The following is a 17,786-nucleotide window of genomic DNA, read 5'->3' on the forward strand; positions in this document are numbered from 1 at the left end:
GGTCATTAATCACAGCTCGTGGCCATCGGTCAAGCAGTAAATCAACAGCTTCGCTTTCATGCTCAGCTCTTGGTGCAGCATCCACATTATGAGACCTTCCGCTCTTTGGCTGCGATTCTGAGCGGAGCTGCCGACAGAGAGCTTCCCCGAGTAGCAACTGAACAGAATGCTGGTAAGCAAAGCAGCGAGGCTCTGCAGATTCTCTGTGCTGCTTTCAAATAATATTTCCCAGCATTTCTCAGCTGAATCAGCACATTTACAGGCATGATTCACCCTCCCGTCCTCCTTGGTGCTTGTTTGTACTGAGAACCCTCACGAACGGAATGTGGACAACTTTGTGCAAATTCGAGCACGTCGCACACGTCTGTGTTTTAGAAATGAACTTTAGTGCATCGCGTACATCTCGAGTAAGAAAACTTGGTCAGGCACAGATCGGATGCAGAACAGGAAAAAACACCAGCCTTATAACACCAATGCAAATACTCCGAATGTGCTATTGAGCAATGCAGTCAACCTAAACAATAGAAGGTGTTATTAAGGAGCTTTCAGCATCTCTTTGCATGATACAAAATGAGCAGCAGGAAAGTGACTAAGCATGTCGCTCTCTCTGGAGGCTGAAATAAAATAGAGAAGCAAATGAGACAAAAACATACAGCTTGACCACCAACAGTTTTAATTCCTCTGACGTAAATGAACGACACTCATGGGAAACATCTTACAAAACTTCCTCATGCACCAGTTACAAAAGTACAAAGTGAAACAAGACTCCCTCTTTCTTTCACAACACAGCTTTGGTTATTTTCAGGTTAGACGGCCATTATTTTCCCTTATAATGTTTCCCAGCACATCACAACAAAGACAGTCATGAGGTGCGAACACATGAGAGCAAGTGCTGTTTCGTACACGGAGCAGCTTGGAAACCATATGACTTACTTTAAATGTTAAGACACCCTGGAATGTTACAGCTGGGCTGTCTTATCAGAGCTTTCTGTCCAATTATGGCCATTTTATTCATTTCAGATAGTGTGAAAAAACAAAACAAATGTGTCAGATGATGAAAATCAGACGGTTTAAAAACCTCTGTCAGCTCCGTCTTTCCTCACATCTATACAGGCAGAAACGCGGCCACAACAGACCCATTTATGTCCGGGTCGACGTAAATGGGTCTTCTTTAACACCACTGATGTCAACAATCCGTTTACAGCACAAAACACAAACCGTTTCATTGTAGTTGTTGCTTCATATTCGTCTGTGTGCCTCACAGCCTGTTGCACCAGCTGTGTTTAGGTTTGCACATTTCCTGCCATTTCTTTTAGCGATTTTGCAATTAGTCATGGTAACGAGAAAGCGCACCCTGTATCACTTCTTAAGTTTTAAATATCAGGAGATAAAAGTCATTTGCTCCTTATCGGGTCCTAAAATTTGATAAATCCAACTCTGATAAACTACAATACACGACGCTGTGACAATGAGTCGTTGTTTCTTTCACCGAAAATAAACCCTGAGGCAGAAGCAGCGTGTGAAACACTAGATGCAGCCTCACTGCTTCCATGGGAAATAAGCGGTCGAGCAGCCTGGTACTGAGAGTCAGATGCACTCGATTAACTGATCATCTGCAAGTGTGCAAACTTTGGCAGTTTGCTGGTCTGTTAACACAATACCAAGGAGGAAAGACATCAGCTGGGTTGTGAGGTCAGACTCTGCCTGTGCTGGTTTCCTCTTATTTGTGTGTTTATATGTGCAAAAGCCACAACCAATAGAGCGTTCGCTCTCACAGCGTCATACAAAGGATCGTCCTGAGAATCAGGACAGAGCGGAGAAAAAAGGCATTATTCCCGTTTAATCTGGAATAATCTACAGAAAGAGCTGACATTGTCAGAAATGTGACTGTTTTTAATGTAGCTCTTAATGATCTGCTGTTGCTCACTTGTCTGTGTGGAATATTGTATTTGTTTTTTACTTCTTATGTGTCGTAGTTGTTGTAACCTTTGTGCAGGTCTCTCTTGGAAATTTTCATTCTCACTTTTCACAATTTGAAGTCCAAAAATTCTACATATAAAGATTTGGTCTTGTTTTACAGCCACAGAAAGGAGATTCAATCAAAGTCCAGACCTCAGCCGGACGGAGGTGTTGCGGTGGGACATAAAGGTGGTTCTAGAAGCTGCTGAATCACGGCGTCTTTAGGATTTCACACACTGCTTCTGCTTTTTGGCTTAGATTTAGTTAAATAATGTCACGATGTAATGTGCCCTGTGTGGTTGTTCATCTGCGGCTGTTTAAATCCTTTTAATGTGATTTTTATGACGTCCTCACACGTAAACCCTTTGAATTGACAGAAGGTGCATTATTTATTATTTTGTAGCAAATTATTTCGATATTTAATCCGTTATTGTTGAGCCAATAACTATTTTTAGCCAACTGTTACATATAGTTGATCATTATCGAAATGTAATATTTAGGCCCTTGGAATCACTGTCATATTGAAGCAATCAACTCTTGTGTTTGACAATTTATTATTAGAAAAACGTGTAGAGGTGTTAACGAAGGTGACTAGAGCGTTCCCCCCAGTCTCTGGAGACTTTTGTAACATGGAGAGCAAATAAATGGCAACTGAACGTCTAGATATGGGCACCGCAACCTCCATCGAGAGGTCCGGCTTCAATTCATGGAACATGACCGCTCCAGGTGAGGGGAGCCTTGCAGACAGCTAGCAGGTAGGTCGGTCTGTGTGGGGGCCAGAGAAGTCGCGCCTGTATAGAAAACAGAAACTGTCTTTTTGTAGGAGGCTGTAAACGTATTTATTTCTGCTGTGCATGGGGACAGTTTAACCTGCGAGTCTGGATACTGACAGAAACTGATCCGAGGAACCACAGATCTTAATGTCTGTGTAGGTTCTCAGTCATGCAGGTCACGGTAGTCTGAGGAGCTTGGACTTCTTTAAGTTTCCTGAAGCTGTTTCACCTCTCATCCAAGAAGCTTGTTCAGTCTTCCAAGCTCCTCAGACCACAGCTCGTAATACTGATGGACTGGCTTCATTTTCCAGCCCTGGAGGTTGCTGCTTGGTAATAATAGAGAGCAAAAAAACAAACAAAAACAAAAAAGAGATGACATTTTGCATATATTTTGGAATAAATAACAATAAAAAAAACCAGGAGTGTTTTTGTGAGGTGAGCTGCAAATGCTTGTGTAGCAAACCAACCAGTAACAGTGCAGCAAATAAAGGCGACCAGCTGCAACATATCAGTTTATACCAAATTACCGCTTGAACTGATGCTGTTGCTATATTTATGGTGTTGAAGTATTAAATATTTATGTTATGATAAATAATAAGCTTACAAAATAAAACAGAGGTGATTCCAACTGCAGTCTAATGCAAGTTTTTGCGCAAGTCTTTAAAACCTGACATTCTCGCGTCGCTTCAAATTGAAAGAGTTGTGTTTTGGCCCGGGGCGATCGGCCCTAACGCACACTGCGCTGCATGAACGGGGCATTTTGTAAGCGCAGCCGCTGAGTGCAGGACAGACACCAGCAGCTGTAACTCGCACAGAACAAACGGGGTCAAGAGATGCCAAAACTGTCCTGACTGTAAAGCCAGGTCAGAGGTCAGCAAAGCTGCAGCACATCCAGTAAATCACCAGGGTAACGTGCTCTGTTTTAGAATGGACCGGCCCGGACCAACTCAGATAAAAAGTGATAATCCTTTAAAGAGTTTGTGCTCCAAGAAGCAAACGCTGAAATCAGCCCGTGGGAACGTTTCTGTGAATATGTGGAAATCAGGTGCCGTCGCCAAAAGCAAGTCACCCGTGTTCGTGCATAGTTTGGAGAATTCCACGTGGCTTTTCTACACCGTCTGAGCTGCACGCCATAGTTTTTAAAGGACACAACCGCACTGCGAGGGCCTCCAGTAACGTCGACAGTTTCCTGGAGTTTAAGAGACATTTGTGAAATCTTTGGTTGTGGATTCAGAACTGTGCTCCTACAGCTTCCTGTACAAAATCATTTTACTTCCTTCTTCTAAACTGTCAAACTGTGCTGGTCACAGTTTTTGCTGTGACATGCCAAACAGAACATTATCCATCCACACACACGTAAAACAAACCAGCGTGTGAGGCTTAATATGCATGTGACTGAGTCAGCTGGCAAGTGTCTAATGCGTTTACCAAAAAGGCAGCTGATTCCTGCTGCAACTTTTCACTTTGCTTTCATGTGTGACTCATCCTTCCCTCGTATCTCTACCACAAGGTGACGTGTGCAAAGTTATCATGAACTGGAACGTCATAACGGTGATAATAATGGGATATTTGCAGCCTTGAAATGATCTAGAGTGATCCTTTAATAAAGCGGCACCACAGCGGGCCTCGCTGCCTCTGCAAAAACGGTGCCGCATGATTTCTAGTGTAATAAAGGGGTAGTGACTGGTGTATAATGAATCCCTCGCCAAGTAACCGAGAACCAGAAAGCATTCAAAATGAGCAATGTCCTTTAAAAGAAAGTTGTAAAAAAAGGACCCCACACTTCAAAGAAAATAGATTTAGATAAGAAAAATGTCATAAGACCCATAAAGCTAAAAATGTGTTCAGATTAAAGTCTATCCCATTTGGTCAACAATAAATATACATCAAAAGGGTCGTGAGTATAAACCAATGACTGGAGTCGAGATCTTCAAAGCGTAGCGACTACAGCGCTTTAGTGTTTGTATATGAACTCAGACCTACAGCAGATAGAGCGTACCAGTGTGCAAAAGTGGAGACACATGGAGCCGGGACAGAGCTGCCGGCTGCCGTCTCGGCTCAGATTCTGATCCGGAACATGCCCTGACTCAGCTGAAGGCGGAACAGTCGACAATTGGCGATGCGCAAGTTGGCACAGGCCGTTTTGGAAAGGTCGCTGGGTAACATCTGCTTGGTGCGATGCCACGTCCCGGTGGTGCGCCGGAACTCCCGGATGTAGTCAAAGTTTGTGCCTGCAACCAAAGGAAGCGAGAGGGTAACAGGATCAAACACTGAACATCCTGAAAGCCCAGCAGAGCTGTATTTAATGTTTTCACTGACCTGTGTCCAGGTCCCCCACCACGTAGATACTGGCTCCAATGGGCACGGCGCCGTAGACGAAGGAGGAGCTGGTCTGGATGCACAGGTTCTGGTCATCCAGGAACATCCACCTGCAGCAGAACGTGTTTCTTTTCTTTTAATAATGCAATCGTAAGATTAGCCACACGTGCAAACTGTAACGTCAGCTCTGCTCATCTGTGCAACGATGTGCTGCAAGTTTAAAAAGTGAGGTTCAAATGGAGCGCTATCGTCCAAATACACACAAAATAAAAGCTTCAACAAGACTTTCAGCTGTCACTGGAGAAAGCATGATGCCAAAAATAAAAGAAATCAATTTAGACTTGAGGAAAATAATTATTGATGCTCACAAAGCAGGAAATGGATATATAAAGTTATCACAGCGTTTCCTGGACAGGAATAGACTGCAAGAAAAACAGAAGAGACGCCTTCAAACCAGAACGAAGTGCGCTGAAGACAACCTGGAGAACGATTAAGCACGATGATGAGATGAAACTAGAGCCAAAGGGAGAGGCCAAAGAACAAAGAACACTGTCCCCATAGTGAAACACGGTAGTGGGAGTATTATGCTGTGGGGATGCTTCAGTGGAAGTGGGGATTTCATCAAGGTGGACTCAAGACGGAAGGAAAGACGTGAAGATTTTGAAAGAAAACTGGGTCTGGGTCATTGTTTTGTCTTCTGACTCAACAAGGGAACGTTATTGACTCACACAAAGACCCGATCAGAAATCTGTGGGGTCAACAGAACTAGGGCTGGGCCATATCATACCGTTCACGGTAACACCGCTATAATGTTGGGCAACGATTAGAAAATGAAATATGGCGACAGAATATGGGTAAAACACGCAAGTGCCTTTGTTTTCATACGCACATGGCGGAGAATGAGAAGGGCGAAAGCGGATCGTTGAATTCTGTGAAATCTTTTCAGTTCTGTGTGCAAATTAAATAACGGAAGCATTCAAAATAAAACTGTTAAAAATTCCTTGCCCTGTTTAAACAGCATTTGGGAAAGCGCTGAAATATGACAGCACTTTATTGCGGCAGCACAGTTTACGTCACTGTGGCTGCGTCTGTGGTTTTAACGTTTAACGACTCACCTCCTCATCTCGTCATGGTAGAACTCAGACTTGCAGGTCGTCATTTGTCTTTGCTCGGGGTTGTCGTTCTCTTGGCTTCTGACTCCACCGAACACGTAAAGCTCCTGACCGACGCCGCACGCCACCGAGCCAAACCTGAGCAGCACAGACATTTTGAGGGTTGACAGTAAAGCGGGCTCCTCGCTATGCAATGAGTTTAACAATTCATTTAAAGATAATAAGTAACGAGTAAATTAGGGTCACACGGGAGAGATCTCTTCCCTTAAATGGGAGTTTTTCCTTCCCACTCTCACCAAGTGCCGGCTCAGAGCGTCATCTTATTGCTGGTCTTTACTTTACAAACGCAAAGCGCTGATATTTCACTATATAAATAAAACTGAATTGATCTGAATTGAATAATTAACGCTATAAAAAGGATGCATGTGACCACGTACACCCCGTGAAGCCTCGAGGACCTCTGTTCAAGAATACAGAAACACTGCTTCTCTCCACAACTCGAGGATTTATGGTCGTCTGTTTTTAACTACAGAACTTATTCAGTGGTTAACTTTACTGACGTTCTGAGGAAGGTGGCAGACCAATGTGGTTTCAGCGCAGTGACACTGGGTTCGTGCCATCGCTGCCTTTTGGAGCATTTTTAATGAGACAAATAACCTGGCTTGCCTCGAGCAGCTTGCTATCATTAAGTGACAGCTTATTACTCGACCCTCACTCAACTTTGGGATGAATAAATATTTATGTCATTTTGTCTTACATAGAATCATTTCTGGAACCAAATGGTGGCAGGTAAAAGTTTGAGGATCCAAAATCCGTAAACTCATGGGTCATATTGCAGAGGCCTGGTCCAGCTCTTGAAATACATTTATTTAATTTATTCCTTTTAGCATTTTTTAGTTGAATTTCAGTACAATGCCACGGCTGTGAGAGGGTTCCATCCTCAGCAGATTCTGAACATACTGTGGGCAAAAGCGCAGTTGCAGCAGCGGTGCTTAAAAAGTACAGAAAAACCAATAAGGAAATTCTGCAGACGCCCACAGAGAAGAAAAAAAACCCTCATAACAGCGCATAATGAAACCAAAACCTGTGGATGGATGAAATCCACATGAGTAGCACAGACGGGTCTAGCATGCTTGGTGTGGATTCAGCAATACGAAAGAGAAGGTGTGACACAACTAACGCACAATAAAAACCACAGTGTTGAATGTTCTGACTGCACCATATGACTCAACAGCTACACTTGCTGAGCAAGTCAGTGAAGCTGTGATGTTAGATAAAGTTAGTCAAACTGAAAATAAAACTTCCAGATTGGGGAGAATGACAGTGACTTATAGAGCTATGTTTCATTTCCTGTTGTGCAACATGAACTAGTCCAAATTAAAGCAACAACACTGAAGTTAAATGTTAAGTGTTGCACAGCAAGTGTGCATGCAGTGAAAGAACCCCCCCCCCCCAAAAAACAAGCTGACTGCAAAGAAAACAAAAACGTCAGGACTGTGAGGAAACACCGACTTTAACGTTTTAAGATCACAGACAGCAGAGGCTGTGCTTACCTTCTCTCTTTCAGAGGACACAGCCCCGTCCACTGCTGGGTTTTGGGGTCAAAGCATTCAACAGAGTCAAACAGCTTCCCGTAGGAGCCCCCACCGATGGCGTAGACCTTCTTATTCATGGAGGCGTAGCAGCCGACCTGAAGGAGAAGACGGAGACGATCGTACAAATCAGACGAGGTCAAAGCGTCGTCCAGCCATCGAGCTAAGCAAATATTTCTGTCACTGATTTTATGTTGTTTTTAACATTTCAGAACAATGAGAGCTGTTCTGCTGAAGTTACTGCTGAAGACGGGGTCATAACAGACCACCAACATCCAGTCATTAATCTAAGGAGAATCGAAGGAGATCTTTGTGTTGAACCCATGTATGGATACAGCTGCCAAACCAAATCCCAAACACACACTTTAAAAATATAAATAAATTTGTCCAGAATCGCTGCGTGACATAACTGCAGGTCATCTTTTATATACAGTTTATAGACAAATCCTGTTACTCAGAGTTTTACATTCAGTCATCAAAGTGACATCCATCAGTTTGAGTTGAATTCCAGCTTGAGCAATAAATCGTTGGCGTACACAAGTGACGACAACCGTAGTTCCAAGCGCTCCGGGTGGTACAGCATTCCCAACTGGAATACGGGTCAAATTCCAGCCTATTCCAAAAATAGCTAAACACTGAGTCCAATACACATAGATAGGGGCATTGTACTGGGAATTCTAGTGCTGACGCTACTGGAAACATTCACAAGCCATCCAAGCTAAATCTGAGACTGTCATCATCTGTTCTCTTTTTCTGGTCCTTCCTTCAAATTTAACAAGAAGCTGACCTCATGCAGCTCTCTGATTGGTGGTTTCAGACTCTCGTGTAAGATGACAAATTGCTGACGTTGTCACCCATCATTAACACTCAGCAGCCAGTTAGCTTCCGGTTCTGCAGAACAGATGAGCTCAGATGGAAAAGCTGTAGAAATGCTAAAAAACTAACTACTGATAACCCAGACCCAACTCACTAAAAGTATCGATTCGATCTGTCGCACCACTTCAGCAAACCCACATTTAGACATTTTTTCCACCAAGTGGTCTACGATTATTTCATGGTGTTATTTTGATCGTTTTAATGGCGGGATGACACGCAGCAAAAATCCACAGTAGAACCTGAGCCTGGCAGTTACATGGGCAGCACCTTAGACCCTTATTTGTTTCTGTATTTACTTTATTCCTTTGCTTGCGCAACATTTAGTATTTGTCCTGCTTCTATTTATGCAATTTCTGCACTTTTAACATTTTTTTTTGGGGCATTTCTGTCATGTTAATTTTATGTTTAATTAATTGTTCAACACTTACGTCAATTATTTATTTTAATGTCTGTTTTTATTTTATTTGATACCATTTAGATATTTTATATATCTAAAGGTATTTTTCAGGGTTACAGTTAGGTTATGGTTAGGTTTAGGCATTTGTTTTATATGGTTAGGGTAAGGGGCTAGGGAAAGCATTATGTCAATTAGATGATATGAATACCCGAGGTAGAGGTGTGCGTGTGTGTGTGTGTGTGTGTGTGTGTGTGTGTGTTACCTTGCGGATCATGGTCATACTGGTCTGCATTTTCCAGGTATTGAAGTAGGGGTCGAACACCTCGACGGTGATCAGCCCCAGCTCTTCACTCTCTCCACCAAGAACATAGATCAGACCATCCAGCTCCACCACACCGAAGTTCTGACGAGCCTGAGAACGTCAGCGGATGTTAATATAATCAACCACCACCGCCAACAACATCCCCCAAGCTCAGCTGTACGCTCAGCCACAAACAAACACCCTCCTGGGGTCTCTGGGTGTTCCCACGTCTGAGTTCCAAGTTCAGATGTTTCATAAGTGCAAAGCACAACTGGGCACAGCTGGGCGATCTGTGGCCCGGTTTGTTTGCAAAGGGGGACTTGAGCTTAAATCAGATACGCTATTAGAGCATACCAAAGCCACGAAGAGTACCGCTGGTGACGTCAGTTTTTCACACAGCTGTTTGTCTGTGTCAACACAAACGCAGCAGTGGGATCAGACCCCATGACTGGCTTGAAGTGTATTATTTATTATATTGTTTTCAGACTGTGTGCAGTGCTCCTGTGCCAAATTCATCTCGGTGCAGCAGCTTTAATAAGCTGATGATCTGCTGGTGGAGCTCTGTCGGGGCCCTTCCCCTAACTTCACCGTCCAGCATGTTTCCGCCAGCTACTTCATATCAGGAACTTACTAATGACAGCAAACTTTTATTAGTGAATGACATCACTTTTCTGGAGAACGATTGTGTGCTCTGTGTATCATCTGCCTTTAACCCTTCAGCTGTCAGGGAATTTTTGCAGCACTGCTGACACCTGATGGCCATGAAGTCAAATATAAAACAATATGGCAGCAACATATCTGCTCTACGTCTGGTATATACTGAATATTTATGTAGCCAAGTAGCACGAATGATGGTTTTCATACATGTTTATTGTCTATCTGACAGAAAAGCACTGAGCAGAAGGAGAGAGTGTATCATATGACATTTGCAAAACACTGCATTCTGCTGTTTTTAATACAGCATCCCTATTTTGCACTTTTTCTGCACACTCACACAGGAGTTTACTTCTGCCGTTTATCTGTTTATGGGTTTCCATGAGTAACTGTTTCAGAAACGTGATCCTACCTGTAGCATTGGGGGAATCGGGCTCCAGGTGTTGGAGTCGGGGTCATATTTCTCTCCAGTGGCCAGGACTGCGTTGTGTTCATCTGTTCCACCCACCACGAACAGAAACCCCCCTGACCAACAGAGACAGCCTTGCTAATGACACACCTGCTAATGTCTTTTACTGAACACAAAGCGTTTTGTTACAGACATGTAGGTGCGGTGGACTGCACTGACCGGCAGCAACCAACCCATGGCCGAGGCGGGCGACACTCATTGGCTCCAACTCTATCCAAGCCTGCCTGTTGGCGTCATACAGAGGACACATGCAGCGCGACGCAGCTGTCGGCTTCCTGGTTCTGCACAGAGTGAAAGCATCAGATCAGACAAAAGGTTTTCCCCTCACTCTGTTCAGACAGGATGTGAGTCGGCCTTCCCGGTACTTTTACTGAAGACCAAGTGCACACAGGAGACCGAGAACAGGCTGCCTGTTCAGACCTGTTCAGACTGCATATTTTTAAATGGTAAATGAACTGATACTTGTGGAGCGCTTTTCTACTCTACTGGAGTACTCAAAGCGCTCTATACAACATGCCACATTCACCCAATCACACCCATTCTCACAAGCACTCTCTCTATACTTAGTGCTTTCTAAGTACATTCACACACATTCATACCCCGATGGATGCATTGGAGAGCAACTTGGCAACTTGTTAGTTAGTATCTTGCAGACTGGAGGAGCCAGGGATCGAACCACCAACCTTCCGATCAGTAGATGACCTGCTCTACTTCCTGAGCTACAGTCAAAGTATGATTTCTCTGCAAACAATTGATTGTGTTGCATAAGTTCAATTCAATTTTATTTATATAGCGCCAAATCACAACAAAAGTCGCCTCAAGGCGCTTCATAGATACAGAGAAAAACCCAACAATCATATGACCCCCTATGAGCAGCACTTTGGCGACAGTGGGAAGGAAAAACTCCCTTTTAACAGGAAGAAACCTCCGGCACACCCAGGGTCAGGGAGGGGCGGGGCCATCTGCTGTGATTGGTTGGGGTGAGAGAAGGAAGACAGGATAAAGACATGCTGTGGAAGAGAGACAGAGGTTAATAACAGATATGATTCAATGCAGAGAGGTCTGTTAATACATAGTGAGTGAGAAAGGTGACTGGAAAGGAAAAACTCAATGCATCATGGGAATCCCCCGGCAGCCTACGTCTATTGCAGCATAACTAAGGGAGGATTCAGGGTCACCTGGTCCAGCCCTAACTATATGCTTTAGCAAAAAGGAAAGTTTGAAGCCTAATCTTAAAAGTAGGCCAACAAAGTGAAAACTACAAAACAATATAGCTTTCAAATGGGTGCTTAGGACAAAGCCTTTAGAAATAACTAACGAGAACACACTAGATCTTCTTGTTTGAAGCCAGAAAGATCTGTTGCAGAGTAATTGTAGCTCCAGTACTAGAAAAAAAGAATTGCCTGAAAATCATTTCCTTCTCCCTGTACAAGTTACAGTAATCTGTATTTACTTTCATTAAATCTCTGACAGTTTTCAGGGAACCAGACAAAAAGTAAGTATTTATATCTACTTATATAAATACAAGTAGATATAAATCTCCCTAAACCTCACGCTGGATTTGGGAAGGTTTTACATCAGATCCCCTTCCTGACACAACCCCAAAGGGCCGTGTGTCAGATGCAGATGGAATCGAACCATCAACCATTTGAATGTGCTAACCAGTACACTATAGAGCCACACACAAAATATTAAGGAGGGGTTAACCCTGCAAAGCCTGAACCATGAAATAACTGCCAGAAAAGTCTTTTTGAAGCTGGAGTGTTTATTTCACCTTCAACGCCATCGCACTCATCACACCCCGGACACAACCTGTTCCAACTCCTTCCCTCTAGTAGGCGCTGCAGAGCGCTGCATGCAAAATCAAGCAGACATCTGTACAGTTTTTATTCCCACATTCACTCTGATCAACGCTCACGCAGAGTCTGTACTCATACAGCCATCATATCAATCATTGCAGTAGCACTGATGTCGTACAGATCAGGGTTTTTTAGGAAAAAAGAAAAAAAGTCACAATAAAATTGTCTTATCAGGTTTATTAGCTTCCTTAAGTATCTGAGCTTTTACGTAATTAAACAAAAACACTGCATCAACCCACCGCACCTCCACCATGACCTGAACTAATCTCAGCTGAGATGGTTTGGTTGCAGGACAGAGTGAAGCACACTGTGAGATTTCAGAGGCATTCAAAGTTCAAAGGTGATAACTGAATCTCAAAGTCTACGTTATCTGCTTTGTTTCCATGCTGCGTCAGTCATGATAGCATCTGAAGGACACAGCACACAAACAAGCTTCTGCTGCAGCGCTCAGCTCAGTTTTACTGCTTCAATCTTTTTTTCCCTCTGTCAGCTGGTTTTTTTTTCCTTCCAACAAGTGCTGATATACCTCCCACCCCCACCTTTCCTTTCTTCGCTCAGTAGACGCAGGTTGTAGCTGTGAAATGGTCATCCATTCATTCTGACTGTGTCGGAATTTTGTCCCAGGCTATCTTTGTTGAACACTGTGACACATGGAACCAACATTTCATAGTCACAGGCAAAAATACCGTCATGGTTATTTCACGTGAGTCATTCTTCCAGAATGGCACAAAATTACACAATTTACACTCGAGTTAAGGCTGGTTAGTTAAGGTTACTTCAGTTTTGATGTCATCAGCCAACACTGAAGAATACAGTACAATAAATAAAGCATATAAATGGTAATGTATTTGCAGCCAAAATAAATGTATGAAATAAACTTCTGTTTCTTTGCATGAAGCCCAAACAGAACAAAACAAAGTTGGCGAGTGCGACTTACTTGCGATCCTCACCTCCGGCGATGACGATACACTCAGAATACCCTCTGGGTTTGAAGGCAGCGAGCATAGCCTCCCCCTGCAGCTGACCCTGCGTCAGCACCGGCTGACAGTACTCTCTGATCACCTCCCTCATCAGAGGCTCCCCCATGGCCTGATGGGATACAACGGTAGCACACAGCGAGGTTAGCTCAAAACTTATATTGCATTTGTATGTTTACAGCAGACTGAGTAAGCCACAGCTTTCCCACATAAAGGTGGTAATCAGCAGTTCCTCCCGCACTGGGATGTCACTAAAAGCTTTTCAGGAGAGTTTTCATGGTGAATGACTGCGTGTGAGGATCACTGGCTCACACACAGCTAAACTGTCCATGTCTGCAGGTGGAGGAGATGTACCAGGTGAGGCTGAAGGAGACAAAGTGTGTGTGTTTTAGCCACTACACACACAGCACTCATCAGTATACTCAGTTATCAATGCTCAGTGTTGTTAGATGTTGAAAACAGGAGCCACTTTGTTCTGAAATTCTCTGCTGCCATTTGATGTTTTCTCAGATTTAAAACCATGGTTCATTTGTCAGTTAGCCTTGCTAACACGGGGAGAAAGAGACTCATTGTATTCACACTTAATGTTGAAGAAAGGCAGCCTCAGCCTGCATTTCAGCTGTTACAGCCTTTAACCTGAGCTGTGACGCTGTCATTATAGCCAAACAATAAGCTGGGATCAGAATCCTAGCTCATAAAATCGAATAAACTTCCTGATTCTTGTTACAGTTTTCATGACATACATTTACATTGACACTAGGACTGGGCCATATTATACCGTTCACGGTAATACTGGTATAATGTTAGGCAACGATAGGAAAATGAAATATCGCGATAGAATATGAGTAAAACGCGCATGCGCAGTGCCTTTGTTTTCATACGCACATGGCCGATTGTTGAGTGAAACAATGAACCAGAATTGGTTTGTAAAAATGGTGCAACTTCAGTGATGTGGAACTGGTTTGGTGTTTGTCCGTCAGATACACACAAAGCACATTTTTTTGCAGAACATGCAAGCGGCCGTCGTTATTGTCGGACTAAGATGCTCTTAAATCTGGGAGTAATCTGGGTCCTAAACTCCGTATCTTCAGGTCAAACGAACACTGCAGCATCACTGAGAGTTAAAAACTGTCTAAATTCTTTCATCTTTAATAAAACGATCAGCATTGCTGCTTTACCAGGTGTAACTATGAAGTTTAACTTCCAGGCATCCATGAAAACAAAATTTATTACATTTAACGGAGTTAGAAGTTAGCAGGAAGCTAGCGGAAGTTAGCTCGCTAGTTTCGCTAGCATGTTCTGACTGAGAGATTTCTGAAAAAATTCAAACGTACAGCTCTGCTATCACTTCCAACATAAATGAAGACAGGAAACTAAACAGCAGTGACGTTTGTAGGGTTACTGAAGTTGGGCTAGCTGGTATATAATGATGTGCTACGTGATCGCTAGCGACACAGCTATGTTAGCATAACATAAACAGTGAAGCTGGAGGACGAACACTAACACTTTTCCACTTATAAAAGTTAACGTGTAAGGTTTCTGCTAGTTAGAGACAAATGCAATCGCATGGCAGGATGCTGTAAACGGACCAAACTTCAGTCAGGAGAACAACTGAGATAATCCATCCACAATACGAGGTTAGTCATTAATATACTGCAACAACATGGGAATAGAGCAGCTGCCAGAGAATTCAACATTAATGAATCAATGGTACAGAAGTGGAGGAAGCAAGAAGAATGAGTTTAATAAAGTTTGATTTATCTGACTGCTTTGTTTCGCTTAATGTGCCTTATAATCCCGTGCACCTTATGGTCCGAAAAATACGTACTGCACACTGCAGTTTAATGTTGCAAAGCACCTCTTTTTAACTTCAGTGGATATTATACATGGTTATGCTCAGGATATGTCAGCCCATTTCTACTGGAAATGCCTTTTGGTTAAACTTTCAGCAAGGAATTTGCATTTGCACTGTTACATTTTTATAAAGCTTTAATGTACATAAAAACCAGCTTCTTGTTTAAGTGAAAATAAATGGAAGGTTGTCTTTTTGCGCTAGTAATGTTGTGGAGTTGTATTTTGTCTCGCATCAATTATATCGTCAGTTATATCGTTATCGCAAATTTTCAAATATATATCGTGATAAATATTTTTGGCCATATCGCCCTGCTCTAATTGACACAACAGTTTTCAGTGTAACATTCACATCCAAACACGGTCTCCCTGTGCCTGCCAGTAGCAGCTGGTAAGAAGTATTTAGACTGTTTACCTGCTCTCTCAGGTAGCTCAGATCCAAACCCTGCAGCCACACGGCAGACATCACTTCCTTCATGCGTACCTGCAAATTCAGATGGGATAACAGTTTGTTTTTTTTTATTCAGTTTGAGCCAGCCCTTCACAGTTTTATATGCATAAAAAAGAAAAGTGTTTATAGTTAGGTAGTTTAGAATTTAATAAGAAAAACCACTCATCAGTATTTTGTTGATATGAAACTAAAGCTGGACAATGAGACTCGCCTCTGAATGCTGCAGGTATCTCTGCAAAAAAAGAGAACATTTTCCAGTGCTACCCACCCTGCGATCATCCGGGTCGTGTGCGAACCACCGCACCACGGCCTCCAGCACATGCTTCTCGTTGCCCACATTCAGCTTCTCCATGGACAGCACCTCGCAGAGCCGGTCCGGTGGCAGCTCCCTGAACTCCTCAGTCAGCGCCACGTCACGGAAGTGCGTTTGCAGGAACTCTGTGGCGACGTAGTGCACGTGGTAGAGGCAATAGTGCAGAGAGAAGAGGCGGATACCGATGCAGTTCTCTGCAGTGATGCAGCTCTCCAAGAACTTGCAGCACATTGACTTGAGGTCGGTCATGAGGAGAAGGTCGGATGCCTGCACCATGTCCTGGATGGTCTCTTCTCTCAAGGTGATCTGTGTGTGAGGTACATATGAACAGTCAGTGAAAGCCACACGCTATTAGGATATCAGCAGGTCACTCTGCTTTTTAAAGCATCCCCACTCACTTCACCGCTGAAGATGTAGTCCAGGATTTGTTTCATGATGGCCATAGAGACCCCCTGCAGCTCGATTCTGTAAGTAGACCCATCTTCCTTTGGAGGGTTGTAGTTCAGCTTGGTCCTAACAGGAAGTAAAGCAAGAATCATCTGAGCTATAGCACTGCCACTAAATAAAATTGGACACGCCTTTGTTGTCCCTGGCTGGTGTTTACAAACAGTTCGATCTGTGCTGTGACTGACTGACCTGATGTAGGGGCTGGCAGCAGCCAGGATATTTTTCTGGACAGGAAGCTCCTCTCCGTCCACCACCAGCAGCGCATCGTGGAAACTTTGCTCCTGCCAAAAGGTGCGAAGGACTCTCAGAAGTCTCTGGGAATGTTGTGGATCCGAAACCTTCGAACCGGGCTCATTGGAGGCAGTGTCGGGCATGTCTAGGCTTGCGACAGCCCGAGGACGCACAGCACACTCCTGCCAACATAGTGTCAAACTGAGCTTCTTCAAACAGTACCACCTAATGTTGTCGAACATACGATCACAGTAATGCACAGTTTACGGCACTAAGTAAAAGAAAAGTGGTCCATTCTTAAAATCGAGTTTCAAAAGTCTCAACATAAACTCTTCATTGCGAAACTTTTTTTTTTTTTTTTAAATAAAGTACTTCTCTGGAGTGGCTAGTCCTCTGCCAGTACAGCGAGTGTAAACGGGCCGCGTTAGCAAAACCCAAACGTAGAAAACATATGCTTTCAGTGAATCAATTTAATGCCGAATATTACGGAAACACCCGAGGACCCATGGGACCCAATGATTTACATTTATATATGTTAGCGATCTTGACTGTATCGAGTCTAAACTTGAACTGATATTCCTAAATGAGGTTTGGCCAGTAAATGCTAGCATAGCACCAAAACAACCGACATGTCGATAAAGATTTCCTCGATAAAGATTTCCCGTGATAAAGGAAGGACAACGCCGCCATTAACGTTTTTTTAAGTAACATCGTTACATGATTTTAGCAAAATGTTTTTGTAAATGAAAACTGTGGAGCTATGTTTACATGGGGTTCCGACATGGACTGTTTACAGTGCATGCAAAACCTGAGGTGTCATCCTTTCCTTTTACTGATTACAAATTTAAGTATCTCACCTTAAGACTGAAAAATGCACCTTTCTCTTCTGGGCACAGGGCGTACCTACACTACATGAATTACTCATCCACCCTCTCTGATCACTCAGGACGAAAATTTTGGAAGTAGACGTCAAGGCATGTGTTGTGCTACATTCAAATCTTGGGAAAATGTGGTAAATATGACATCCATCTCGAATATATGTGACGATAATGGAGAACGTACAACGGAGAACATATCTATTTATATTTCAAGCCACTATGTTTTGAAAGCTTTCATAATAAAGAAGAAACCACCTCGGCTGCTTTAAACAGATAAAAAAAAAAGTTAACACAGCCGTTTGCAATGTATTTTGGCGACACCACCTG

At 43.2% G+C, this 17,786-nt stretch overlaps 1 protein-coding gene across 1 annotated transcript; it reads right to left on the reverse strand.

Moving 5' to 3' along the window:
- Positions 1-650: 650 nt before the first annotated feature.
- gan (gigaxonin) lies at positions 651-17,598 on the reverse strand. The gene is made up of 13 exons (XM_005937462.3): positions 17,439-17,598; positions 16,540-16,763; positions 16,302-16,416; positions 15,859-16,209; positions 15,555-15,623; positions 13,249-13,400; positions 10,612-10,733; positions 10,396-10,508; positions 9,291-9,440; positions 7,717-7,853; positions 6,167-6,301; positions 5,052-5,161; positions 651-4,963 (listed from the first exon to the last, which is right to left on the reverse strand). Exons 2-13 carry the CDS (start codon positions 16,722-16,724, stop codon positions 4,791-4,793), a joined length of 1,812 nt encoding a protein of 603 aa, XP_005937524.1. The 5' UTR covers positions 16,725-16,763; positions 17,439-17,598; the 3' UTR covers positions 651-4,790.
- Positions 17,599-17,786: the final 188 nt, after the last annotated feature.

This window comes from Haplochromis burtoni, unplaced genomic scaffold, assembly GCF_018398535.1.
Source record: "Haplochromis burtoni strain Fernald_Lab_line unplaced genomic scaffold, NCSU_Asbu1 Contig_229, whole genome shotgun sequence".
Taxonomy (NCBI): domain Eukaryota; kingdom Metazoa; phylum Chordata; class Actinopteri; order Cichliformes; family Cichlidae; genus Haplochromis; species Haplochromis burtoni.

Excerpts from the sequence above, each read along its gene's own strand:
- gan (XM_005937462.3), bottom strand. The coding sequence starts at position 16,724 with ATGCCCGACACTGCCTCCAATGAGCCCGGTTCGAAGGTTTCGGATCCA. Across the intron at positions 16,210-16,301 it reads ACTACATCTTCAGCGGTGAA|ATCACCTTGAGAGAAGAGAC; the intron begins GTGAGTGGGGAT and ends CCTCACACACAG. Across the intron at positions 13,401-15,554 it reads TGAGCTACCTGAGAGAGCAG|GCCATGGGGGAGCCTCTGAT; the intron begins GTAAACAGTCTA and ends GTATCCCATCAG.